Genomic DNA, 26,424 nt, shown 5'->3' with positions numbered 1-26,424 from the left:
CACCGAGTCCCTGTGTCCCTGTGTCCCCATGTCCGTGTGTCCCCATGTCCATATGTCCCTATAGCACTGAGTCCCCATGTCCCTATAGCACCAACTCCCTGTGTCCTCGTGTCCCCATATCTTCATATCACCGAGTCCCTATGTCCCTGTGTCCCCATGTCTGCATAGCACTGAGTCCCCATGTCCATATGTCCCTATAGCACTGAATGCCCATGTCCGTGTGCCCCTATAGCACCGAGCTCCCATGTCCCCGTGTCCCCATGTCCGTGTGCCCCTATAGCACCGAGTTCCCATGTCCCCGTGTCCCCATGTCCGTGTGCCCCTATAGCACCGAGTTCCCATGTCCCCGTGTCCCCATGTCCGTGTGCCCCTATAGCACCGAGTTCCCATGTCCCCGTGTCCCCATGTCCGTGTGCCCCTATAGCACCGAGTTCCCATGTCCCCGTGTCCCCATGTCCGTGTGCCCCTATAGCACCGAGTTCCCATGTCCCCGTGTCCCCATGTCCGTGTGCCCCTATAGCACCGAGTTCCCATGTCCCCGTGTCCCCATGTCCGTATGTCCCTATAGCACCGAGTCCCCATGTCCCCGTGTCCCCATGTCCGTGTGCCCCTATAGCACCGAGTTCCCATGTCCCTGTGTCCCCATGTCCGTATGTCCCTATAGCACCGAGTCCCCATGTCCCCATGTCTCCATGTCCCTATAGCACCGAGTCCCCATGCCCACATGTCCCTATAGCACCGAGTCCCCATGCCCACATGTCCCTATAGCGCCGAGCCCCCGTGTCCCCGTGTCCCCCCGCCCCGCCCCTCCTGGCCCCGCTCCGCCCCGCCCCTCCCGGCCCCGCTCCGCCCCGCCCCCTGCCTCTCCCGGCCCCGCTTCGCCCCGCCCCCTGCCTCTCCCGGCCCCGCCCCTCCCGCCCCCTCCCCGCTCCGCTCCAGCCGCCGCGTTTCCCCCGGAGCCGCCGGGGGGCGGGGCCTGCGCATGCGCGCCAGGCGGGGCGGCGGGCCGTGCGCGGCGGGATGCGGCGCCGGGGGCTGTAGGGCCATGTCGCAGCGCGGGGGGGATCGTGATCGCGACCGGGAGCGCGATCGCGACCGGGAGCTGCAGTGGTCGGCGCGGAGAATGGGGACGTCGTTGCTGCTGCAGCTGTCGGTGCACGAGCGGGAGCTGGACCTGGTCTGCCTGGATCACAGCTACGCCAAGCCCTGGAGCGCCCACCCCGACGCCAGCGCCGCCCGGCCCACCCGCATGCTCTTCCTCACCCCCCGGCGGCAGCCCGGCACCGCTCTGTGAGCCCGGGGGGGCGGCCTGGGGGGCGGGGCGGGGGGCCTCTGGGCCCGAGAGGCCTTTGGGAGGGCTGAGGGGGTCCTGAGGGGTCTGTGAGGGGAGAATGGCCTATATGGGGGCTGGGGCTGGGTGCTGAAAGGCCTGTGTGGGAGCTGGGGGGGGTCCTGAGCTGTTTTTGAGGGGAGAATGGGTCCTGAGGGGCCTTTGGGAGGGCTGAGGGGGTCCTGAGGGGTCTGTGAGGGGAGAGTGGCCTATATGGGGGCTGGGTGCTGAAAGGCCTGTGTGGGAGCTGGGGGGGGGTCCTAAGCGGTCTGTGAGGGGAGAATGTGACCTGAGGGGCCTTTGGGAGGGCTGAGGGGGTCCTGAGGGGTCTGTGAGGGGAGAGTGGGGCCTGTGGGGCCTATCCTGTGTGGGGTTGGGAGGGGGTCCTGAGGGGGCTGTGAGGGGACAATGAGCCCTGTGGGGCTGAGAGGCCTGTGTGGGGGCTGGGGGGTCCTGAGGGGGCTGTGGCACTGAGGGGCTTATGTGTGGTTAGAGAGGGTTCCTGAGCGGCCTGTGAGGGGAGAATAGGGCCTGTGTGGGGCTGGGGGAGGTCCTGAGGGGTCTGTGAGGGGAGAGTGAGGGTTGAAGGCTCAATGGGGAGGCTGGGGAGGGGTCTTGAGGGGCCTGTGAGGGGAGAGTGGGGCCTGTGGGACTGAGGGGCTTATATGTGGCCGGGGGGAGGGATGAGGGGGGAATGGGGCCTATGTGGGGCTGAGGGGCTTATGTGGAGACTGGGGGTGGTGGTCCTATGAGGGACCTGTGGGGTCTGTGAGGGGAGAGTGTGGAGCAGGGAGTGTTCTGTGGGGCTGGGAGAGGTCTTGAGGGGTCTGAGGGGAGAGCGGGGGGCTTGTAGGACTGTGGGAAGTCTTGTGGGGTTGGGGGGTCTGTGAGGGGAGAGTGTGGGGCAGGGGCCTGTGTGTGGGGATGGGGGGAGAGGGTGGGCTGAGGAGACTAGAGCGGGTTTGGGGATCTGTGGGGAGCAGTATGGGCTGGGGGAAGGTGGGGGGGGCTGAGCTGGGGGTCTTGGCTTAGCACCGCGGGGGTGGGCTGGTTTCACAGCCTTGGTGCCGGCGTGGGAAGGGGGGTTTTGGCCAGGCCTCAATGGTTTGGTTTAGGGTCAGGGTGTGGGGCTGGGGTCATGGGTGAGTTTGGGGTGACGGGTGGAAGTGCCCTCAGAGTCGCAGCTCAGGGCTTGGGATTCAGGGGGCTTCCTGAGTTCAGACCGGGAATAATAAGATACCTGGTTATGAAGCTCAGTGGATTTTAAGCTTTAAAGCACGGCAGACCCCAGGGCAAGCAATCTCCTTCTCTAAAGCATAATTATTTCCGACAGTGAAGCAGATATCCCCATCGATGTCGAGACGGTGACGCCCACGCCCGTGCCACTCTATGACAACCAGAAGGCGCGCAGCGTGATGAACGAGTGCGAGCGCCATGTGATGTTTGCTCGTACAGACGCGGATGCCCCTCCACCGCCGGACGACTGGGAGGAACACGTCAACAGGTAGCGCAGGGGCAGCAGAAAAAAGAAATTTGGGCGCTATAAACAGCCACCTGTGGCATGTTGTGGGTGGATTTCTTAGTGTGACTCGATAACGCAGTGACGTTCCTGAACTGAATAATGTTCAAAGAAAATGAATTCTTGTGTCCAAATTCCTTGTCTGCCTGCTGTGAAAGCTGTTGGATTTGATGGTAGAGGCTGGCCCAGCTGCTGAACCTCTCCCACACGCTTCCCATGAAGCAGTCTCCTCTGTTGAGAGGAGATTGGGACAGTGAGTCGTCGGATTTCACGTAGATCCTCAATTCCAGTGTCAAAAATTGAAAATGAAGATATACGTAAATTCCAGCCAGTCAAAAACCCTTCCTGGAACTGTAGTCAAGCCTGTTTGCAGTCTTGTCATTATAAGGAATGTCTGTTTTGATGTTTTTTTTCCTGGACGGTTTGTTTGAGAAACATGGTGATAGCCTGTGCTAAAAAGAGTAATTATTTTGGTCTTATTTATTGCTTCTGCTGTTACTTTTGTCTTTCTGGTGCTTGGATGTTTGCCGACATGCCCTAGTGACATCTAAAAACTAGAGTTTTTTATTGAGCAAGCCTGCTAATTACATCTGCTGTAGCAAAACCCATTTTGTCCATAGCTGTGAATCAGTTCTTGAGGCTGCGATCGCAGCTGACTCCCAGCTGTGCTGCTGATGCCGACTGGGAACGGGCAGTGGCTTGCAGGACCTGGATGTCAGTGTAACAGTGACCTGTATTACCTCTCTGGTTTTCTCGACAGGACGGGTTGGACGATGGCCCAGAACAAGCTATTTAATAAGATTCACAAAGCGCTGCAGTCTGACCGGCTGGCTCGCTTGGCTAACGAAGGGGTAAGGTCTTTTATTTCCTATTTCGCTTTCCAGCAGAGTCCCTGCCTGTGTGTGTTTATCAGTCTTTACTAATAAAGCCCAGTTTGAGTCAGGATAAAAGTTCTGGTCTTTGAGTTGCTTAGTCTTTAAGAACTGGGCAGCTCTGGGCTTCTTTGAGGCATGATTTTGTCCTCGCTGTGAGGATTTTGGTCTTTGCTTGCTGCCAGAGGACTTTGGGCTGCCCAAGCCAATACTTTCCTGTGGCTTGGGATGCACGTGGCATGTTTGATCTTTCCCATAATTGTATTTCTTTTTTATTTCCTTAGGCTTGCAATGAGCCAGTCCTGAGGAGGATAGCGGTGGACAAATGTGCTCGGAGGGTCCGCCAAGCCCTGGCTAGTGTGAACTGGGACACCAAACTGATCCAGTGGCTTCACACAACATTGGTGGAAACGCTCAGTTTGCCAGTGCTGGCTGCTTACTTGGATGCTCTGCAAACGCTTAAAGGAAAGGTGATAAAAGCAGTGAAAGAATTCGCTATCACTTATAATATTCTCCCTTTATAAAGCTTGTTAAAGGTTTTATCCTTTTTCTTTGAACTGGCTGTGTGCATTTGCTCAGTCGTTTCTGGCCTCTGGTTTCAGATCCCCACCCTGATTGACAGGATGCTGCTCTCCTCCACCACAAAGACGGGGGCAGCAGGTGCTGAGGCTCTGTCTCTGCTGCTGAAGAGACCTTGGGACCCAGCAGTGGGTGTCTTGTCACATAATAAACCCGTGAGTACCTCTTGGGGCTTGCAGGGAGCAGGAGGCTGGTGTCGCATCAGCTTTATTTTTCCCATCCTTCTGCTGTCCTCTTCCTTCCACCTTTGGCTTGCTTCCTGGGCTGTTTTTTCCTCCTGCTTTAGACTTGCTCAGTGAGGGGGACTTTTTTTCTGTTGGACACATTCCCCGCCTTACACTATCCTGAGGTGGCTTTGGCTGGCAAAAATGTGATTCATTAATGAGCTACGCGAGATCTCTCCTGCTTTGTTGTGTGGGCCAGGCTGGGTAGCAAGGTCTTGGGCAGGGAAGTTGCTTTTCCTTACATGTCTCTTGTTGAACTTCGTAGAGTAAATTGCCTGGTTCCCCCCTCATCCTGATTGCTTCCTCTGGACCCTCCAACTCCATGTTCCCCACTTCTCGACGGCATCGATTCTGGCAGTCACAGCTTTCCTGCTTGGGAAAGGTTCGTATGGTCGGTTTTGAAAGGAGAGAAGTACAAACTAGCAGCTGTGCTAGGCTGCAGCTGCTGAGCTGCTTTTTACAAGCCTTCAGTGCACCAAAATACTTGGCTCTGCTGAAAGCAGAGGCTGGCATCTACCATCTGCAATGTTTACCGTCTGAGACACTGCACAGGGGATGAAGTTGTGCAAATCCCATCTGTCTGGGGTCTCTTGCTGACCAGAGTCTTCCATCTTCAGCAGTTTAGATGGTATCATTAACTGTTATTAAGGATCGATGAGTTTTCTGGTAGGAAGAGTTTGGAGGAAAGAGACTATAGGTCACCTTAGTCCTCTGCCTGGATGGTCACACACATCTTAATTAAGATGGTAGATTAATGTGGGTGTATAGGAGCGAGGTGAGTAGCAGAGGTGGTCTTTGTGGGGAATTCTCATATTTCCTCTGTTTTTAATAGTTAGAAGTGAATCCTGGGGGCCAGAAGGAGAGAGGAAGCACAAGTTCATGCATAAACTGGTTTCAGTCCGTGCTAATTGTTGTGGGTACCTGTTGTCCCCAGTAATGCTGCCTCTATTAATCCGTCTTTCATTTCCAACCACAGGTGATTCCCATCGCCACCCACCTGTTGAACAACGGCAGCGGGGTGGGCGTGTTGCAGTGCCTGGAACACATGATCGGGGCAGTGAGGGGCAAAGTGGCAGAGGTAAGAGCAATGAGTGTATCGGGGAGCTTTTGCTGCTCTCTTCAAACTAGCCACCTTGCCTGTAGGTGCTGTGCCACCCCAGTGCAGCGTCCCTTTGTCTGTTCTTCTTCTCCATCCATGTCTTTTGTTTTCCTCCTGTAGATTCACAACCATTTTTCTCACAAGCCGATCATCCTGATTGGGTGGAACACAGGTGCCTTGGTGGCCTGTCATGTAAGTACCTGATTCCTTTGCATCCTCTCAGAGCCCACCTGGCAGCTTTGGTTCAGAGCTAGATTTAAATTACTATTACATTTAAGGCTATATCGGGGTTGTTCCTGTCCCTTTTCTCTTTCCAAGGCCTGGCTTTGAGACAAATAACCTTTCTGGTTTTGGGGGCGTAAGCAGTTTGAGTAATTCGATGTTTCTTTCCCACTCTTTTGATCCACAAAGCAAGGTCAAAATAGGGAAGATATTTCTGTGCCTGGCAGAACAGCCTTCACACCCTCAGTGCACTTCAAATGCTGACTTCTTGCTTTTTCTACCCAGGTTTCAGTGATGGAGTATGTCACTGCAGTTGTGTGCCTTGGATTCCCGCTTCTCACCATTGATGGCCCCAGAGGGGTAAGGACCAAAGGGAGGTGGATCCATTTAAAGAACGGAGGTTTTTTTTGGGGGGGTGGTGGTTTCTAATCTCCCTAGATTGTTTCATAGAATCGGGCTTGGAAGTCTGGTGAGAATTGAAAGATTTTTTTTGAGGGGTGTCTGTGTGATTTTTATTTGGAGGGGGGTGCCCAGCAGGTGGGACTGTTGCATTCGTAGTAGGATTCTTGATGCCCTAGTAGGTGCCCGAAGTCCTGTGTTTGCTTGTCTCTGCTGTGATGTGTTTTTGCAGCTCCTTTCTGCAGTCTTATGTGCAGGTCTCTTGTTAACTGTGTCATTTGGCACCAGAGAGGACAACTTGGGTGATTTTTATGGAGCCCAAATTGCTCCTTTATTAGCTGACCAGTGTGTGACGGGGTTGGGAATGATTATGGTTGTGCTAATGAAATGGCTAATTCTGAGGATAGCTGAAATCTCTATAAAAGCTGTATATATAAAAAAATGTATAAATTTGCTGGAGCACAGTGTGGTTCTAGAGCAGGGTTTTCTTCAGGGCTCGGTACAGCTGTGTAAATCCCATCGGGGGTCACCCTTTGTTGGTGGCGCTTCAGGTTTATCCTGGGTTTGTGTGGCAAAAGCTTGGAAGGAGGAAAATGCGGTGAAATAGGGTTTCTGAGGGGGAGGGCATCAGCCTCGGCTGTTAATGAGTAACAGCACTATGTACTCATTCAGCTTTTGAGCCAGTCCTTCTCATGAGATATTTAAATGAGTCACACAGTTTATACTCCTTTCAGGACACAGGTGGCGTGTACCGGGATCACGTGTGAAGCGCTGTCTGACCCTGTGGCATGTGCCTTCCCTTTTGGGAAATCTTCATCTAATTCAGGACGGTGTTTGGCTCCAAAGGCTCTGCGTCCTGGATCAGTCTTTCTGGATTACAGTTCTCCTTGCTCTTACAGGATGTTGACGACCCCCTCCTGGAGATGAAGACCCCTGTCCTCTTTGTGATCGGTCAGAATTCCCTGCAGTGCAACATCGAAGCGATGGAAGATTTCCGGGAGAAAATACGAGCCGATAACAGCATGGTGGTGGTTGGAGGAGCAGATGACAACCTCAGGTAACACTCTGCGAGATGGGTGCTCCCTTCCCAGCAACACCGGGCAACATCTGAGTGTGCTGCGTACAAAAACTCACCCAAATTTCGTATTTGAAACTAGATGGGAACTGCATAAAATGCTGCATCAAGGTCAGCTTTGTTATTCAAAACCTGGTATGTTGGATAGAGGGTCAGTTTTCTGTGATAAATCAGCATTGTTTCTCCCAGCGGTGAATAAAAGATCCAGGGTACAGTGTGGTGTGATACTAGAGCAAGTTTTGGTTTTCATGCCACCCCTGGCTCTGGAATATGTTGCTTTTGGAGGCTGTGCATAGATTTGGGGTCAGGGAGGCTGTAAAAGCCTTGCAGGAAACAAGAAGCTCTTAAGGTTTCACTAAACTGTGGGGCATGTTCTCCTGTCGTAACTTAGGCGCGTTTGGAATAACTGCACCAAAAACCTGAGCACGTCTTGTACGAGAACAGGGTTGGCCTGGTGCTGGCGCTGGACCCGTCAGCTCAGACAAGGTTTTGGAGCATCATATAAGTCAGAAACTTATAGTAGGGATAATGAGGAAAGGAAGAAACATAAAACTCTGATACTGGTCTGAAGACAGAGCTCGGAAGGGGAAAGCAACGTCATTTTGGCTTTGCAAAATGCTTTGGGCTGCTGGGCCTTTTTCCTTGTCATTGAAGTTTTGTCTTGGCACTTCCGAGGGATGAATCTCATCTTTCCAGTAGACGGTGCTCTTGGGTTGAGAGCTGAGGGAGCTGGCTTTTCCTCACCCTGTGTCTAACTGGATGGGGGAGTGAGCTTGCTGCTACTTGAATCTTACTTTCAGGTGGAGAGTGATGTTGTGTGAACATGGAAAACCAAACGTGTTGACTTGCATCTGTTTTGTTGTGGGCTTTTTTTTTTTTTTTTTTGTAATAGGATAAGCAAAGCCAAAAAGAAGTCTGAAGGCCTGACCCAGAGTATGGTGGACAGGTGCATTCAGGTAACCACAGAAATCTTCCTTTTCTACCTCAAATCTATATAAAAAAAACCAGACTCTGTGCTGAAATGGCTCACTGACAACAACCTTACTGCCAGGATTGGTTGGATTGAAGATAATCTGTCTCCTGAGTGGGATTTTGAAGCCGTTGTCTCCTGAGGAGGAGAGACGTGAGCTTTCTGGTAGTGCACCTGAAACAAAGAGCAGTTTTCTAAGTCTTCCAGGACATCTGCCTGGGGGAAGCAAGCGGTATTTTTGGGAGCACTGGAGAAACCATTATGTTTTCTTTCCCGTGTGTCAGAAATCAGTGGAGTGTGAGCTTTAATGAGAAAGCCAAGGTCTCTCTTTAAGGGTCTAGGGTTTCTTTTTGCAGAATATTAAACCTAGAGAGCCTTATCCATTTTTCCCTTTGGGAATCTTTCGTTCTTCTCTTTTTTTTGTTTTGTTTCAAGCTGTGAAAATCAGTTGTTCAGAGACCTGCGCACCACTTAGTCTATTTGTTTCATCCTTCCCAGGATGAAATAGCTGACTTCTTGACTGGAGTCCTCACCCGAGCAGAGAGCCACTCAGGCTCCGATCCCCGGGACCTGGATGCTGAGAAGAAGAAGAAGCCGCGTGATTCAACCAGGAGGGATCTATCGTTTGACTTGCCGGAAAGAGGCAGCAGGCCCACCTCGCCGGCAGCCAAAGTGCCCGCCTCACCTTCAGGCTCAGAGGTGGGAAGCTCTTTCTGGGATAATTTGAGCCGGGGAAGGCTGAGGTTGTGTTGTACCACTGAAATATGTGGCAAGAAACGTGGTTAGTGTTGGAAGAGGGAGGTGACAGGATACGGAGGGGCTTGCGGGGGGGCAAACGAACCTTCAGAAATAGATCTGCTCCAGCAAAAGGATGTCAGTGCTACACGTTGCTACGCTCAGGGTTATGACCCAAGGGAAACGTGGGGGTAAGAGGTGTTCCTTCTCTTCGAGCAGGACTTATCCAGCGTCTCCAGCAGCCCCACTTCAAGCCCCAAGACTAAAATGGCTGCTGTGTCCTCCATCCAGAAGCCCAGCCAGATTGGCACCACGCAGCTGCTGAAGAGGCAGGTGCAGAGGACAGACACTGTCCTGACGCACAAACAGGCACAAGGTAATGCTCTGCTGCTTTTCCAGCCTCTTCCCTCTTGGCATCTGCATTTTTGGTCTTTTATCTGTCGTGACGTGCGTAGGTTTTTGTCTTCCGAGTCCTGTCTTGAATTCCAAGCCTCCCAGTGGCAGCTTTCTCTACAGCTCGGTCCCCTATCACTGTCATCCGAAGGCAGCAGCCTGTGGAGGGTTGAAATTAGATTAGAAATGGTGTTTCTGCAGCTTGCGGAGCCTTGCTGCTGTTCAAAGTGGGAAGGTTTTTTCACTTGCGCTGGCTGATCAAATCGCCACGTAGCCGTATTCTTAATCCTCTTCCGAGCGTGAGCCTGGTGTCTTGTATCCTTGGAGGCTGCTTGGGAGGGAGACTGAAGGTACTTGGGAAATGGCTGAGGGTATCGAATTGGGACTGAAACAGTGGGGCTTGGGTAATTACAGAGTCATCTTGCATCAAATGGCAGTGGAAAACCTGCTCTGAATAAGAATCCAGCTTGAGCTCTGGGGGTTTTTTTTGTCCTGTTAGATGGTGATTAAAAGCCTTACGGTGCAGCTTCCGTCTGATTGTGAACGCTGTGAATGTAGGTAATGGTTTTGTTGATGATGATCTCTTCTGGCAAGTATCAGCGGCACCTGGGGAATAGTTCTTCATCCTCCCTTCTCTCCTTATTTCTTTGCTCCATACAGACCTGAACAGGCTTCTTGTTGTCTCCTGCAACAATGTGACCCTCCTTATTCTCTAAAGTCTTTCTCGAACTCGGGGTAGGCTCCAGGGGCAAGTTGAAGCTTGGATCTCCCTTGATTTCTCAGACCACGGACTAAAGACATTCCTTTGTTGTTGCAGTTGAGGGAGGAAGTTTCTAGATAGCATGTGGGAGGCAGGAGGGGGAGGGTCTGTGGAGTGGGGTGTGTTGTGGCTGCCTTGTTTTGTTAGGAGTGCTGCTGCGCTTCTGGCCTGCCTTTTGTGGCCGTATTCAGGGATGTGCTGGCTGACGTCTCCAGCCGCTCTCAGCTTCTCAGTGCAATTGCTCAGTCAAGCTGGCCGTGCCTTCTTCCCTGGGCGCTGGAGCTTGACCTTTTCCCAATGGTTGTGGGGCTGGAGAGGGCTCGTGTGGTTGGGGTGCGCTCTCTGGGAAAGCTGGGATGATGCCCTTTCTGGTGTCGGATGTGCTACGCTGCCGTCTGTCCAGACAGGAGGTCGGTGTGTTTCCATTGTGCCCTGTGGCTGGATGAGTCATGTCTGGAGCTCTCTGCCTGCCTGCCTGCTCCAAGGTCTCTGTCTGTGGGTCGCAGTGGTGTCCCTGGAGTTCCCTGTCCCCCTCCAGAGCCGGGCTGTGATACTGTAATTCTCTCTGATTCATTTCAGCTCAGTTTGCTGCTTTTCTGAAACAAAACATGCTGGTGAGGAAAGCTCTTCCTCCTGGCACCTCTTCATGTCTCTTTGGTGAGTATCTCCTCACTTCTGTCTCCCTCCTTCTCTCTATCTCTGCTATCTTCTTTCATCGTCTTCCTCTTCCCTTGCATTGGTTTGGGGATGTGGCCCAACGTGTCCCCTTGTCCCCCTGCTTTTTGCTTTCTCGTTGCTGTATTGGAAGCTAAAGCAAATGGTCCACTTGCCAGCTGAGAGCGTTAACTTCCTCTGCGATCTTCCCCTGTCCCGGTAGGTAAATACTGCGCTTCCAGCCATGTAGTCTGGCAGCCGGTTTGCTCTGATGGACTAAAACTTGGCGGAAGATGCGGTGATGTTTTTTCGATCGTGAATTTAACCCTTTCCCGTGCTGGGGCTGAGGAGGGGATCTTGAGAGACCATGTGTGTGTTGGGGGAGCATCCCGAACATGTGGAGCAGCAAAAAGGGGCTGTTGCTGGGAGCAGAAACAAGGGATTTCCAAGTGACTTGGAAGGGGCAGATGTAGACGTGTAGAGCCATGTTTCTTGGCCAGAGAGAGTCAGAGGAGAGCAGAGAGGTCAGGGAGAGGAATGGCTTTGCGAAGATGGCGATGTGGTGGGAGAGGGATGCTGTCTGGACCAGGAGACATGCGGACGTGAGCAGTCTTTAGCCCTGTGGTCTCACATTGGGTGCAGGAGCATGCGGAGAAGTGAGCCTCGGTGTGTGGGATGCTCTGAGGGTTAGGGATCGAGGGGCAAGTTCCACAGCGTATCTAAAGATGGGGTTTGTCATCTTGAATGGCAGTGACTGTGTGGAGCTGGGATTGGGAAGAAAAGTTGAAATCCCAAGCTTTGGGAGGCTGCGGTGTCGTCACGTGAGCTGTCAGTGTCAGTTCTCTCTCTGGGTGACCCCAGGGTGCTAGGAGCATTGATGTGGGTGAGAACTGCCTCTCTGAAACACCACACACGCTGGTGCTTTTAACTTGATGAGGCAAGCGCTGGAGGCGAAGGTATTTTGGCGTGCAGTGTAGAGACTCATACAGGCTTCTTGCTTGTCCTGAGCCCACATGAGGTGTAGTCCAAACTGCATGCATACAGCTGTGGTAACGAAGTCCTGAGGCAAGTATTGGCCCAAGCTGGTTGTTTTAAAGGTTTCTTTCTGCCTTGAGCCTTGTTTTGTGCTCTCCCCTGTGTGATGAGGTGAGCCTGGGAGCGCTCGTGAAGCCTTGGGCTTATCCGGAGTCCTCCCACCCAGCGTCTGCTGGGAAGAGAAACCACAGTGGGTGTTTCCCTGCTGGTGGGGAGACGTGGAGAGGCTGGCATCAGCCTGCCCTGCTTTTTGATAAGATCAAAAGCCGATTAAAATCTCTGGGCTTATTATCAGCTGCCTGAGGTGCAAGGTAGGAAGCCGGGGCATGTGTGCCACGTGCACTGGGAGTGTTTTGAATTGTTTCGGGAGCTGGTGCTCCTTCTGAATGCACAGCCAGCCCTTGGTGGTGGGGGTCTGTGTGCCCCTGTGTGAGCAGAAGCAGGCTGCGCTCTCGTGCGGTGGGGACACAGAGGGACGTTGGGTCACTGCTTGCCGATGCTTTGAGGGGCACCTAACGCCACTGCCTGTGCATGTGCCCTTTCACTGTCCTGCTTGGCTGGTGGCATTTTTTTGGGGGGGTGGGTGGGGAGGGGGCTTTGGTGCCTGCAGTCTGTGCACGCCTGGTGAGGTCTCTCTGGATGGTGATCTGGACGATGCATGTTTGCAGGTGGGTGGGGGGCACGGGAGCGTTGCACGAGTGTCACGAGTTAACATGCTCCAGCCACAAGTCCGGCCTTCGATGGCAGGCCAGCAAGCTTGGCACTTGTCTTGGGGACCACAGTGGCCCCAAAATGTCTGGAGTCACCTGAAATTTAGGGATTTGGCTTCGTTCTTGTCCTACACCCACAGTTCAGAGGTATGTAGGTGGTATGCAGAGAACATATAAATACATGTATGTATATATTTATGCGCACATGCACATTTATATTGATTTTTGTATCAAATATCCATATCTAGATATATAGAAATAAAAGGTACATACGTTTTGGCCGCTAGGTGGTTGAATACACAGCTTAGATGCTCAGGACCGTCTGTAAAGAGGGAGTTAGCTGGCTCGGCAGCGGTCTGTGGAAGCTCCTGATGGAGAGGGCTCTCCGTAGGTTTGAGCAAAAGCCTTTTCCCCTTGCTGCAGATCATGGCAGCACTTAGGCATAGCGGCGGGTGCGCTTCTGAGCACGGCCAGGCCGCACACACCATAGCAGGAGGCAGATCTGCACCCTCATTTCGACCCAGTCTAGCAGCGTTTCAGGCTGGGGCTGGACGATTGTACATGCCAGCGGTGGGAGATGCGCGGAGCGTGAATGGGCAGGACGTGCCAGCTCGTGGCTCTGTTTTGTTCCTGGGCTGCCCAGAGGTGCTTGTCGTGGTTCCTCTGCGCTTTTTGATAGCCCTGGCCCCGGCAAGCTTGTGCTCTAGGCAAGATGGAATGAATGTGATGGTCAAGGACATGGCAGCAAAAGAAGCTGCTGGCGCAGAAGAAAAACCTCAGCTCATGGGGTGTTTTTTTTCCCCCTAGTACCAACCAGCGTAGGGTATGTGGGGGCTTTGCTTTGCTGCAGCACCTTTTGTGCTCACGGCTGCTTCGCTTAGTGCCTCTAAGAAACCTGTACGCTTCAGTCCAGCTCCTGGAGGGCCGGTTAGGAGCGCTGGAAGGGATGTGCCAAACGACAGGCATGCCAATACCTTTGCTGGTGTGTCGGAGGAGCAGGCGGGCTGAGCTCTAATCCCAGCACTGGCAGCGTGCCTGCATCAGCTTTGCAAATCTCTGCACCCTCATCCCTTCACCTGGAAATTAGGGACGTTGGAGGGGCCCGATGCCGGGATTGATGATGCTGTGCTTTGAAATGAAAAGCGTTTATGTGGAGATGTGATATTGCTGTAGACGTCCATTTTCCTTCGCTGCACAGGCAAGACAGACTTTGTATGCCATCCTGCCTTACCTTGTGAGTAGCTTAAGCTAAGTTCCGCCCCTAAGACAGCAGCTCAGGGCACGCAGAAGTCAGCGTAGATGGTGAAAAGGAGAAGCGTGGGATCCTGGTGCATGGGAGATGGGCAAGGCTGGCATGGAGGGAGCTGTGGAAGTGTGCATGGGCATGCGTCCCTTCTCCGCACCTTGGCACAGTGGAGCAGCACTGACCTCGAGGGATCGGCCGTCAGTTTTCAAAAAGCTACTTCTGTGTCCCCTAGTTCCAGTCTCCTCAGAGCACTCGGAAGGGGCTGAGAAAGATGATGTGCGTATGCAGCTGAAGAGGCATCAGACCCCCAGCCCGACCCAGTGCACCAAATCCTCCAAACGAGCCAAAATCAAGGTGACCATTGTCTCTCACGGAGATGCTGCTGGCGTGGGGAACGGAGCACCCCTCACCACCCAGGCAGAAAGTGAGTTGCGATTGCATAGCTGCTTTGTAACCAGAAAGGGGGGTCGTGGCTCTGCCCAGACCCGCTCCTCTGGGGCATGGGGAGGGGAGGGAGCTATGACTTCTTTTTGCTTTTTGTTTTTTATTACTATTTTGTGAGGCGTTAGCTGCAGGAAACAGATGGAGGCTCAAGGTGTGAGTGACTTGGGGATAGCCAGGGAAGCGTGGGGGCTGACAGCACATAGGAGCTTGGCAGGAGCCTCTGTTTTCCATAGCCGTTGGAACTGCACGCTCCAGCGAAAAGCTCAACCGTAGCCTCATGAGCTGCGAGGCGAATTTTACACCTTCCGCTGAGGCATCGAGCCGCTGCTGGAAGCAGGATGCCGGTCCTGGCGGACCCCTTGCTCCAAGTAGGTCTTGTGCGTCTCCGGTTCTGCTACCCACTCCTGTGCGAAGCTCTCACCTGGAACATGGGGATGACAGCGATGTTCCTCCCTCTGGAAGACCTTCGCGTGTTCAGACTTCCCGATTCAGCTGAGTGCCCCGCTCTGCTGATCCTGTTTGGGCCCGAAGTCTGGCATGATACGCTTTTGATACACATATAAACAAATACCAGCTCCTCTCCTGCCGCTGTGGCTGGGAAAACCCACTGTGCCACGCGCTGCAGAGGTCCCTGCAGTCCAAGAAGAGGTGATGGGCTCGGTCTTCTTCCCCTTGAGCCTTCGCAAGGGAGGCTGAAGGCTTTGGCTAGTGTCATCCTTGTACCTAAAGGATGTTGCCTTGTCGCTGGCTGCGCTGGCATGTACGTCTTCCTCGTGGCGAGAGCCCCAGATACATAAAGCAGTCGCTCGTTATTTGCGTTAGCTTGATGCAGTGCAGGACTGAAAAATCAGCGTTTCCGTTCTGAGAGGAAATTGGTGGTTTTCAAAGCTGAGAAATAATTCTGCTCCTTCCGAAGCATCTCTCGGTTAATTTAACAGTTGAACTGTGAACATGAACTAATAAATACACACTTCTTCTTTTTTTTTTTTTTTTTAAGGTTGCAGTTTAACTTCTGGCAGCTTTGAAAAATCCCTGGTTTCTGGAATCTTTTTTTTTTTTTTTTTTTTTTTTTTAATTTTTCCAAACTTTACTTCTTTTCACAGAAAGGAAATGAATTGCAGAAGTAAACATGAACCAAACCAAGAATTCCCTCTTACCGTGAGCAGGAGGAATTGCACAAGACAAACGCAGTTGTATCCCAAAACGCCGCAATAAACAAATATTGTGACTCGTCGCATCCCTGTGTATTTTGTAAAGTGTCTGTAAAGAATGCTTACAAAATCAATCGCTAGCCACCAGCCAGATCGGAACTAATCGGTTGAGGTGGTAGACCTGTGCCATGATGGACTAGGAGGAGGGGATTAGTGGAGATAAATGTTTAGGGGAGAGATTTGCATTTGGTGGCGAGGGCCTGAGATTTCACTGCTTACAGATTATTATCTTTTTTAAGCCGATTCCTTCAATCTCACCTGTCGTAATGCTTCCACCACGGCAACTTTATGGTTTTTATTCGCACCTCTGCTCCGTTTGATACTCCCGATCTCCCGTAGCGTGGTGACTGGAGTGCGTGTTTATGGCTGCAACGGAGATTTCCTTCAGAAGACGCTTTGTGAGCAGGATGAGCCCGTGGCCTGCAGCGCTGTGTCTGTGGGTAGTTGTGTGAGAGAGGGGGAATCCCTAAAGACTCCTGGAGGAGAGAGAGTGAGATTTTTTTAATTTTTCTTTTGCAGTTGTTGCTGGAAAGCCAGTCCCCATGGCTGTCGGCCAGTCTGTGTCGAGCGCAAAGGAGCTGTCAGGACTTCTCACCGCCCCCAAGTGAGTGCGACTGGGTTTTTTTATAAGTGGGTTTTTTTTATAAGTTTTTTATAAGCTGTGGATCGCTTTGACCAGCTGCCGATGGGAAGCACCGCAACAGGGCGATTTTGACATGTGGAGCTTTCTGATATCTCGCTTATAACTGGAATTTTCTGAAGTGCGGGAGACCGTTAGGCTCCTGAAAACTATTTGCCAAGAGGGAGCCGAGTCAGAGAATGGCAGAAACAGAAGATACTGCAGCTGTTGGGCTGTATTTCTATATTATTTTCCAAATCCATGTTTGCTTATCAGCATGTCTTTTGAATGATTTTGGTGTCTTTGCCAGAAATTCAGTGTTGCTTTTAATACTTCCCTTCATTCCCTCTGACAGTCAAGCATTTTTTTCCAAAAATAGGAGAGAGAAGCCTCGGTATCAGCTCATGAAGTTGATTTACTGGCTGTAGGGATTTCTGCTGGGAAATGAATCTGATGTTGACATCTCACATCACTGTTTTACCTTTTGATTAAAACTAAGCTTCGGAGAACTGGACTGTGGTCTGGGAGGGGAGAGGAAAAAGAGCTGTTTTCAAGTAGAAAGTAGGTTTTAAACAGAAAATGCATCACTACAAAAGTAGATTGCTCTAGCGTAGGGTGACAGCCCTTGCAGCACCTAGGTAGGTACACACATATAACAAGCTCAATTCCAGTTTAGAAATAGACGGATTTTGCCATAGGTGCTCCTTGTTCTAGCTGCTGCAGTGGGTGCAGGGGAAACTTGTCTTGCTTTGGGTTTTAGTAGCTTGTCAACTCCCTGCCTTATGCTTCCGGGAGTCCTGCTTGGTTGAATGAGGCCAGTGACAGCTCGCTGTCGAAGCCATCTTGCATTGCATCTACATAGCTTTCATCGCTAACTAGAGTCTTTCTCTTCTTTGTAGGCTGAGTTTGGCAGTGGAATCCTCCTCCGCAAGTCCTGCTCCGTCTGCCGTGATCCCCAGCAGCACGGCGCCCAGCGCTTTCCATGCCCTGCAGAGCAGGCTGGTGGCCAGCAGCACCCACTGCATGCAGGCCCAGCCAGCCAGTACCCTCCAAGGTACCTGCCTCTCTCCGTGTCTCTCTTGTGAATGTAAAAGGTAAACCAGGTTCAAAATCATTTGGTGGATCCTCTGTCTTGCGTTCCCTGGTTGCTTTGGGTTTGGCTGAGGCAGCGTTTGTAGTGCCTTGAGCCTGCGGAGATCCAGTGGGATGCTATCAAGTGAGGCTGAAGGCGCAGCAGGTGACCTGTTAATTGTGTCATTTGTGTGTAGCGATACCCTGAGATAACAAACCCGACGTCCTCTTGCCTCCCAGGTTTCACAGCCAGCCTCGTTGGTAGCTGCAGCAGTGAAATGTGTTGGGCTGCGTGTGTAGAGTGGTTAGGAGGAACAGTTCTGCAGACACCTGCCGTACGGCAGACCTGAGATTTCACGCTGGTGAGCTCTCCAAGCCTGATTTTATTCTTTACTTTTTTTTAGGAGCGGCATCTGCCAGCAGCCTGTTGCAAGGGTTGAGCTTCAGCCTGCAGGACATCGGGACAAAGTCATCAGGCCTTCCGGCCAGCGTGACTACTGCTGGGCCACCCGTGCAGGTACGTGGCCTGCAAACATCAGAGATCCCCCTCTGGAGGGAAGCTGCGTGGAGGATAAAGCGGTAGGAGTCGGAGGGAACCTAGACAGACTCTGTTTGCTCCAGGACCACAAAAGATGAGGGATGGTAGGTGTGAACCGCAGCTAAATTGATACATCCAAGCCTTGGTGGTGTGCCAGGGGCTAAGGATTCCCCCAAGTGGTATGAAGTCTAGGAAACAAGGCTGTGGGAAGTTGTTTCTAGGCAGCCACCTAGAAGATGCTGAGGAGGAGTTGGAGAGTGGACTAGGGGGGAGGATCAGCGATCTTTCTGCTTGTTCTTCTGGGAAAACACATGCCTGTGACCTGCCAGGCAGTGCCTCTCATCCCGTCAGTTGGAGTCGACCTCATTCAGAATGGGTGGTGGCTTCATTCGAAGTGGAGCCCCAGTTTCTCCCAGTTATTCTTTCAAGTTGGAACGGGTATGTGCAGACTGGAAGGGACAAGTTCTTGCCTTTAGACCTACTTGTGGCCACCGGCATGAAGTGTGGAAGCTCTGACCTTTAGCTTCTGTGGGAGGGAGAGGCTCTGCCGTCCCGGCATCCCCTTTCCTTCCAGGTGCTCAGTACTTCTGCTTCTCCCTCCAGCCCTCAGCTGTGAAGACTCCAGCGCCTATCCAGAACCTGAGTGCCATAACCACGGACACCGGCACAATCGTCCGCACAATCCCGGTTGCCACCTCTTTGTCTCTGGGAGCCTCAGCGAGCGGCAAGTCCACGGCCATTCACCAGCTGCTGACAAATGGGGGACTGGCGAAGCTGGCCAGCAGTCTCCCTGGCTTGGCTCAGATCTCCAACCAGGCAGCAGGTAAGGGAGAAGGGGGACAGGCATGCGAGGCAGCATCCCATCACCCCAAGACCAGTGTTTCCAAAGCTTATTTTACCTTTGAGCCATAGCTGTGGACAGCTGCATGTGCTAGTAATTTCGGAGCAACTGTCTCTAATGGGAAGACGCCTCTGACGCACCCCTCGTTGGTGAACGTGGCCTCCACGGTCCCCGTGTCTCAGGAGTGACTCGCTCACGTGTTTTCTAGGCTTGAAGGCCCCGACGACCATTACTGTGACACTGCGTGGGCAGCCCAGCCGCATGACCACGCTTAGCCAGGCTGCGATGGGGACCGTCCAGCCTCAGCTTGAGGAGCAGCCAATGCAGACACAGGCACCTCAGGTAATTTTAGGCATTTTCTCTGGAGAGAAAGTGTCGGCTGCTGCTCTTCTGACCTTTTTCTGACCGTCACAGTCAAGGGCAGATAGAGCTGTCATGGGGAAAGTGTTCTTGGTCACATCTCTTGGATGTGATGAGCTTTGTTGCTTTGAGGCTGCTTTGGGGCCTTGCAAGGCGGCGGTTCAGAAGACCCAGGTCATCTTCGTGTCTGTTAGTGGCAGGGTCGATGCTGGCTGGCACGCTCGTACTGCACTGAGGGAATCTCCAGCTAGACTTCGAAAGCTGACATCAGCGTGGGAATTGTGATTGAAGCTCCAGGTTTTCTTGGCAGTAACAGGTTTTGGTGGGAGGAGGAAAGCTGCTTGTAGAGTGTCTATCCCCTGCTTATTCAGGCGGGAGAGTGGGTTGGCTGTCCTGTCTGGAGCCATTTCTGTCTTGAAAATGCTGCTCCTGACTATTAGACGCCTGGATGTGAGGCTGGGATGTGTGGATGCTGGGGATACCGTACTGTTCCCTTCTGCAGGTCCCCAACTCCGGTTCTTTCTCGCTGCCTTGCTGTTGAAACCAATTTATGCAGTGCCGAGCGTGTGCTCCAAGGTTGTATCTTTTGATACGGATCTCCTTTTGGAGGTGGATCGCTGACAGTAGGAAAAGCTCTCTTAGTACCTGGCACATGGTGAGAGGACAAATAGTATCTCAGGGATCCTGGCTGCCTTCCTGCTTCCTGGGTTAAGTCTTGGTGCAGCTGAGTTGAAGGCGTAAGGTGTCAAGTCAGGGGTTTTTTGGTGTGAATGTAGTGGTCTTGGGTACTGTGACATGGACATCTCAACCCCGAATCCTGCAGGTAGCAAAAGGGATCAGTTTACTGCAGGTGTAGTCTTGGGCTCTGTCCTAAACCACTGTCAATTTTGAGCTGGATCCATCAATGTCAGGGTAGAAAGGTTGGCTCTGACTCCCTGCACAGGATGGTTGGTCAGCGGTGACTGTGATGTGCCATCAGCAAGGCTGACCTAAGCTCAGGTGGCTTCCCCGTGGTCCCAGCTGCGGTGCTGTACAACACACAGGCCGCTGCTTTGTAGCTGCTTTCCTGGACACAGGGATGCAGGAAGAACCAGGCAGCCCAGGCCTGTGATCTGCTGCTCAGGGCTGAAGGAGGCCTTGCAGGAAAAGGGCTGCTGGTTGCCTGGGTATGTACTGAGGGGTAGAACTGACTGTCCGGCAGATGCTGGCTGTAGTGATTTGAGGCAGGCATCTGCAGGGGGAAAGTAATGTGGAAATCAGGTCAGCAAGCTTCCAGAATGACAAATCCTGCAGCCTGGGCAGGTGGACGAGTGGGGATCAAGCTCCAGTTCCCGACAGGGATTAACAAACAGGTACGGTGGGCTGAGGATGCCAAGACCGCTCCAGATTGGCAGGGTTTGTTTATTGGTGTGGGTTTTTTTTTTTTTTGCACGTGGTTTTTCTACTTTTGCTAGCCCTAACGCAGGCCCCGGGCAGGTGAGGTGGTGTAGGAGAGGCAGGGCAGTGTTCGCTCTGTAGTTTTGGTCCCTCTTGCTGGGTTGACTTGAGTTGTGGGGCAGTATCGTGGAGGCAGGGAGTGTGCTTCTACTCCTTGCTGCTCTCTGCAGAGGCTGTTTGAGGATGCTTGAAGCCCTGAGGCATATTTAGGGAGGCATTATCCTAAAGGTGAAGGTTTTGGATGCAAGTTGGGTAAGTATTAACAGCAGCAGCCATAAATCCTTCATTTATCCTGTGCTGCTTTAGAGCTGCTATTGCACCACCATTGCTGGTAGTTCCCGCGCAGAGTCCCAGTTTACTGCCGGTTAAAGCTCAGATTTGGGATCATCCACGTCCTTCCTCCCTTGACTTTTCTGTGTTTCTTTCAGTCACTTGGCTAGCACGACAGAGCCTGCGAACACTGGCAGAGCTGAGCTTAGAGCCGGCTAAGGTAGAGCTTGAAAACACAGAGCTAGTGACACTCAGTGCAGATCCCACCTAAGCAGCGGGTGAGTTGCTCTCGATCTGGAACTCTTCATCCATGTTGGAGGCAGGTTTTGTGGTCTTCAAAAGCCATTTGATGAACCATCAGAACCGGTGTGCTTTCCTTTGCTTCCTTCCTCACCCCTCAGAGACCCTAAATACCCAGCAGAACGGTAATTGCGCAGCGTAATCAAACTGGGTACAGATCGACGCCAGGGTTAACGGGTTCACGCACGGGTTAATGTTTGAAGGCGGTGGCACTTCAAACTGGATATTGGATCCTACGCTGTGACTTTTACCTACAATGCTGAGCTTGTGTGTTCAAGGTAGGGCTTAATTGTGTGGCCGGCTGCGAGAGTTGCTTCAAAAGCAAACTGAAAGCTGGCTTTTACAGGAAATGGAATGAGCTGTGTGTTTTTGTAACTAATTATAGCCCTTGACATCAGCTCGTGTGTACCTTTTAGCACATGGGATTACGTAATCTAGCAGAGCTTCCTGTAAAAGAGCAAATTTACAAAAGGCTTTGGAGGCTAACGCTGAGGGCTTAAGCTCCTGTGGTTTCAGCAGTAGCCAAAGCTGTTGTCGGTTGGGTTCCCTTTGAAATTCCAGCTGACGGCTCCAGTGTGCCTGTGCAGGAAGCGTGAAGCCCACGCATCGGCTGTGCGCTGTGATTTTTTAAACTTTTGGGGGCTGGGGCGATGCCTGTAGCAGTTGAGATGCAGTTTGAGTGGGTAACTCTTTTCCTTCCCCCGTGGGCATTAAATAGGAGGCAGAGGACTTGAGGAATCTCCCTGGGGAGTTTGGTACAAATGCTTTCTGGGAGTAGCAGAAGCAGCAGCAAGAGCGTTTGGGTGGCTTTAAAGTGAAAATACGAGCAAGCTTCAGCTTCCCTTTTCAACAGAGTACTCCGCAGTGCTTTGAACATTGCTTTTTCTAAGGGTTTCCCCCCTGCAGCATATTTATATCCTGATAGTAGCTCCAGAAAGTGGAGGGATGGCAATTGTTTTCTGCTTAGTGGCACAAAGATCTGTGCAGCAACAACCGGAGCTGCAAGCTGAGGCCACGGTTTGAACTTTGGGTAAGGGTCTCCCACAGGTGGCACAGGGCTAGAGCTCTGACTCCAGCCCTTGCTGCTGCCCAGAGCCGGCAGCTGGTGGTGGATGTGCTGTAAGCAGGCAGTAACCATCTTTCTTGTCCTGAAGTCTGACCCTTTTAACGCCCAGCAGGGCCAGAAATATTAGTTAAAGGTGATGGAGCACTGTTAAAACTGCTGCACAAGGCATGGAAAAGCAGGCTGTGACCTGCATGGGCATCGGGTACTGGGGGGATCAGACTGGAGCTTCAGCAGTACTGGTCAGCAGCAGTGGAAAGCGGGCAGGTTGGCTCCGAAGTCTGACTGAAGAGGCGGGGATCTGCTTTTGTAGCTGGAAAAGCTGCTTCAGAGCTTGAATTTTGTCAGTTCAGGGCTGTGAGGGCTCCCAGGGAGAGCACAGGAACGCGTGCGGTTGGCTCTCCGCAGTGTCAGGTTGCAGATGCACTGAGACAGAGTTGTGGCAAGTGAACGGACCCAGAGGCATCTGAAGAACCCCCCTCGCGTGGGGGAATTTCCAGGTATCCCACTGGAGCCTGTCGGTGCTCTCCAGGGTGTGCTGCTATCTGCTTTAGGATACAAATCCAAACTGCCCAGTCGTTCCAGTGTTGGACGTCTGTGGATGCTGGTGCTGTGGAACCAGCTGGTTCTTGGCAGGGCGGCTTGTACACCTTTCTCAAGTGAGAGGGAACCTCCTTGACGCAGAGTATGGTGTGTGCTGTTGCAGTTCTTGCTGGGCTTTCACTGGTGCCACTGGTAACAGCGTGTCATTCCTGCAAGTGGGTCTACACGGTGCAGGAATCATTCTTGAGCTCCTGGCTGTTGCTTTCCTGTTGCTGCAGAGGTAACAGACGCGGGACTGTTGTTCCCTGGCAGCCAGAAGTGGGGACGGAGCCATCCCATTCTGCTCCAGAAAAAGGCAATCGTGCTTTTAAAATACAGATCTCTGGGGATTTTCTCTCGGGATGCATTTTTTCTGGAGCTTGGTCATGACTGGTCGGAGTGAGGGCCAGGCTGGAAGAAGCAAGGAGAGGGTGTGCTGTGATTCTTTTTTTGTTAGGTGAGGGCTAGCACAGGTCTAGGAATGGTTGCAGCCCCCCAAGGAATGGTTTGCAGCCCCCCGAAGATGGTGTATCCTTGGCAGCGGGGCACTTCCAGTAGCTCTCCGTTACTTTAACCCTTCCAGGCTCCAGACGGTGCTGTTGGGAACCTGGCCACCCCAGCTACCAGTGCCACCTCTCCTGGCAAGCTGCTGTCTCAGATGGATCTCAGCAAAGCCCAGGCTGGCGCAGAGATGGCTCCCGCCGACCCCGCGGCACACCTGACCGCCGCCGCGGCAGCACCCGTAGGTGAGGCGCATGGCAGTCGTGGGGCGCGGGCAGCCGGCCTGGGGACCGGAGCGGAGGCCGGGATGGAGCCATGCCGCCGGGTGATGTGTGCGGAGTCACTCCGGGGAATAGCTGCCCAAATGCTGCTTATTTTTAATAAGCCCATCACTGCTTTTTTTTGGTTTTGCCTTTTTTTTTTTTTTTGGTTTGGTTTGGTGGTTTTTTTGGGTTGTTTTTTTTTTTTTTTGTGGTCCCTCCCTCCCTTTAAGTTACGTTCTCCCGTGGTTTCTTTGCACAAGGAGTTTTGGCTCAATGCAGCCGGTTTTGAGCATCTGACGAAGAGCAGGGACTTAAAACTGGAGCCCAGACACAGGAAGGATTATCTGCAGTCTGTGTTTAGGGCCCTTGTCACGCGCTTGTAGCACTAAGCACTCTCGTGCTGCCCCCGTTTGTTTACCTTGCCTGGGGAGAGCAGACCCATCCGCTTACAGCTAAAGAAATATTGCAGAGCCACTACCCAGCCAGTAAGTAGCCTCGGATTTAAAAATAAAATCGATATAGCGCAGCAGTGCATTCGGTTACATCCCCAAAGGCTTCTGTACCAAAGAACCCGCTGCCAGCCGAGCCAGTGTTTTCGTTTTCTTCGGTCCAGATGATTTCCAAGGAGGGTGAGTGGGTAGTCCGCACTCGGGATGAAGTCCAGTGGGAGCTGTGCCAGTTCCCCAAAGGGCAAATGAGGCAGCTCTGCAGCGTCTGTGCTTTACCACGCAGGCGGCTTTCCTTGCAGGCGTTAACAACCCGGCTACCCACCCTCTGCAGACCCTCAAACTCTGCTTTTCTCCCCCAGGACTCAAGAGGTGCAGAAGCACCAGGCTGAAGTCATAGTCTTCGTGTTTTTTCTTGTTCCTTTTGTTATTTGGCATGGCTAGTGGATGAAGTTAGATCTGTGGAGAACTTCACCTGCTTTCACTGGAGGTTTGGGCTGGATTTGCGTCCAGCTGGGAGGACCGGTTTGTAAGAAAGCCGCTGGAGCAGCAGGGCGGACTGGGGTGTTAGCGCAGAAAATTTTCCAGACTGTTTCATGGAGCGGTTGTTGCTGATGTCTAACAGCATCGTGTGTGTGCCACTCCCCCAGCCTGCGTGGGGGTGGCTGGAGTCACCTGTCCCCACTGTGCTCCTGCCCTCCTTGACCCCAGGGTGGGGGGGTTGGTGGTCCCATCCTGGTTAGACGGTCGGTCGTCGTCAGCCTTTGCTCCCTGGCCTCCCCGCTCGAGGCACTTCATTTCGGGGAGTTCCACGCTGCGCTGGCGGTGGTCGCGAGACGCTGTCACTGCTGACATGTGTGAGGGACGCTGCGGTGCATCTTTGATGCTGCTGTATCGGAGAGATCCGGTGCTGCGCGCCAGGTGACCCAGCGCGGCTGGGCCTGCCGCTTTCCGCTCCGCTCCTCGGTGCAGGCTCCTGAGGGACCCAGCGAGTCACAGCTTTGGGCAACTGCAGGAGCAAACCGTGGGCTGCTCCGGGCTGGGGTCTTTCTGGCCAGTGTTGTCCTGAACCAAGCAGCGGCTCTTCAGGCTTTTTCCCACCCCTTGAGCACGTCTAAACCCAGCGATGAGATTTCAGTGAAGTCTCTTTTCTGTTGCTCTCTGGGCTGTGGCTACTGCAGATGCAGCAAGGGAGCAGGTTTGGACGGGGTAACCACCACGATACAACTTCTGCCATTGTCTTAGAGCATGGAGGGCTTTGTTTCACAAAGTCTTTCAGCTGTCTCCTGGGGTGGAGCATGAGGAGGGTCTGAGCTCCTCCAGTGCTGCTGGTGGGATGGAGCTGGAGATGCCAGGGATGAGCGGGAGCTTGCCTTGAGCCAGGCCGCAGAGAGCAGCGTGAGCTCGGGGGAGAAATCACGAGCTCGGGGACGAGGCGATACAGAGCGTGCTTGGCTAAGGAAGACCCGTGACACCCTGTCCCAACAGAAGGGGACTTTCTGGGGGAGAAGTTCAGACACTGAAGGAAGAAAGGGGTGTACTTGGGGAATGGGAGCGGTCTAGGAGGGGAGAGGTGCTGCTGGTGCCCAAGTTCAGCCGTTGTGGTTTCCTTGCCGAGGTATGACAGCGCTGGGGTTTGTTTTGGGGTCCCGCTCTGGAGAGTGGACAAAGCCAGGTCTTCCTCTTCGGTGTGAAAGCCCGCAACTCTGCTGCCACAGCTGGGGGCTGCAGCCCAGGGCGGGCACCACGTCCCCATGGCCACTGACCATGCTTTCCTCTCCGCAGTGACCACCACCAGCCCCATGAAGACACTCTACGTCATGTCGGACGCCAAGCTGTCTGCGCTTACCAAGTCTGTGATGGGTGAGGCTACCTCTGTCCCCCCTCAAACTGCCAGGCATCCAGCCTTCCTCCTCCTCCTCCTCTACCAGCTCTCCCACCGGTGCCGTCACCTTCACCACCTCCCCGCTGGCCAGTGCCCCCCAGCCCTCCCGGCAGCCTGGTACACTCAAAGGTGGGACCTGTCCTACAAACCGCTTCCAAGACTGTCATCCTGACCTCAACGCTGGCCACGGTGAAGGGCGACGGAGCCCTGGGACACATCGGGGAGAAGGTCAGCCTGACCAAGAGCGCCACAGCCCTTGGCCATGCTCTGGGGACAGTGGAGACCCTGGGGAGGGTTCCCTCCGTGGTGGACGACGGGAGCACCATCATCCACGCCAGAGAGGCTCTGGCTAACAGACACTTGCTGTCCCAGGGTGTGCTGCCAGGAGGGGCTGGCACCACTCTGATAACGCTGGGCAGCAGCCTGGCCAGCTCCTCCATCATCGCCACAGCGGGGCCCACGCTCAGCCAGAAGCCGTAGGGACCCCCGGGACCCTCGGCTGCGAGCGGCGCTTCAGGAACGCTGGGCTCTGGGTGGGAGAGGAGCAGCCCTGTGGGCACAGGGGGGCCGGTTCAGGCTGGAGCAAACCGGGGGGATGTTTTTTCTGGTTTTGTTGTTGTCTAATAAAACTTTTTTGGGCGTTTGGTTTTTTGGGTTTTTGGGTGTGGTTTTTTTTTTTTAATGGTTCTTCTTCTTTCTTACTGACTTCATTGCCCACGTCCCTTCCAAAAGCCGCTTTGGTTGTGGCCCAGCCCTCAACTGCTTTTTTTT

General features: G+C 53.1%; 1 protein-coding gene across 1 annotated transcript; it reads left to right on the top strand.

Moving 5' to 3' along the window:
• The first annotated feature begins 985 nt into the window (after nt 1-985).
• On the top strand, nt 986-26,302 carry KANSL3 (KAT8 regulatory NSL complex subunit 3). Its single transcript, XM_056362978.1, is given in 24 exon segments — nt 986-1,290; nt 2,664-2,834; nt 3,610-3,700; nt 4,006-4,191; nt 4,324-4,455; nt 4,790-4,906; nt 5,501-5,602; nt 5,744-5,815; nt 6,131-6,205; nt 7,144-7,301; nt 8,212-8,275; nt 8,788-8,988; nt 9,244-9,400; nt 10,757-10,834; nt 14,055-14,246; nt 15,997-16,081; nt 16,996-17,150; nt 17,572-17,684; nt 18,309-18,528; nt 18,755-18,888; nt 23,142-23,304; nt 25,554-25,648; nt 25,650-25,748; nt 25,750-26,302. Coding segments are annotated over 24 exon segments (3,489 nt in total). The 5' UTR covers nt 986-1,045; the 3' UTR covers nt 26,134-26,302.
• The last annotated feature ends 122 nt before the right edge of the window (nt 26,303-26,424 follow it).

This window comes from Falco biarmicus, chromosome 18 (assembly GCF_023638135.1).
Source record: "Falco biarmicus isolate bFalBia1 chromosome 18, bFalBia1.pri, whole genome shotgun sequence".
Taxonomy (NCBI): domain Eukaryota; kingdom Metazoa; phylum Chordata; class Aves; order Falconiformes; family Falconidae; genus Falco; species Falco biarmicus.
This window is presented reverse-complemented; position numbering and strand designations above follow the sequence as displayed.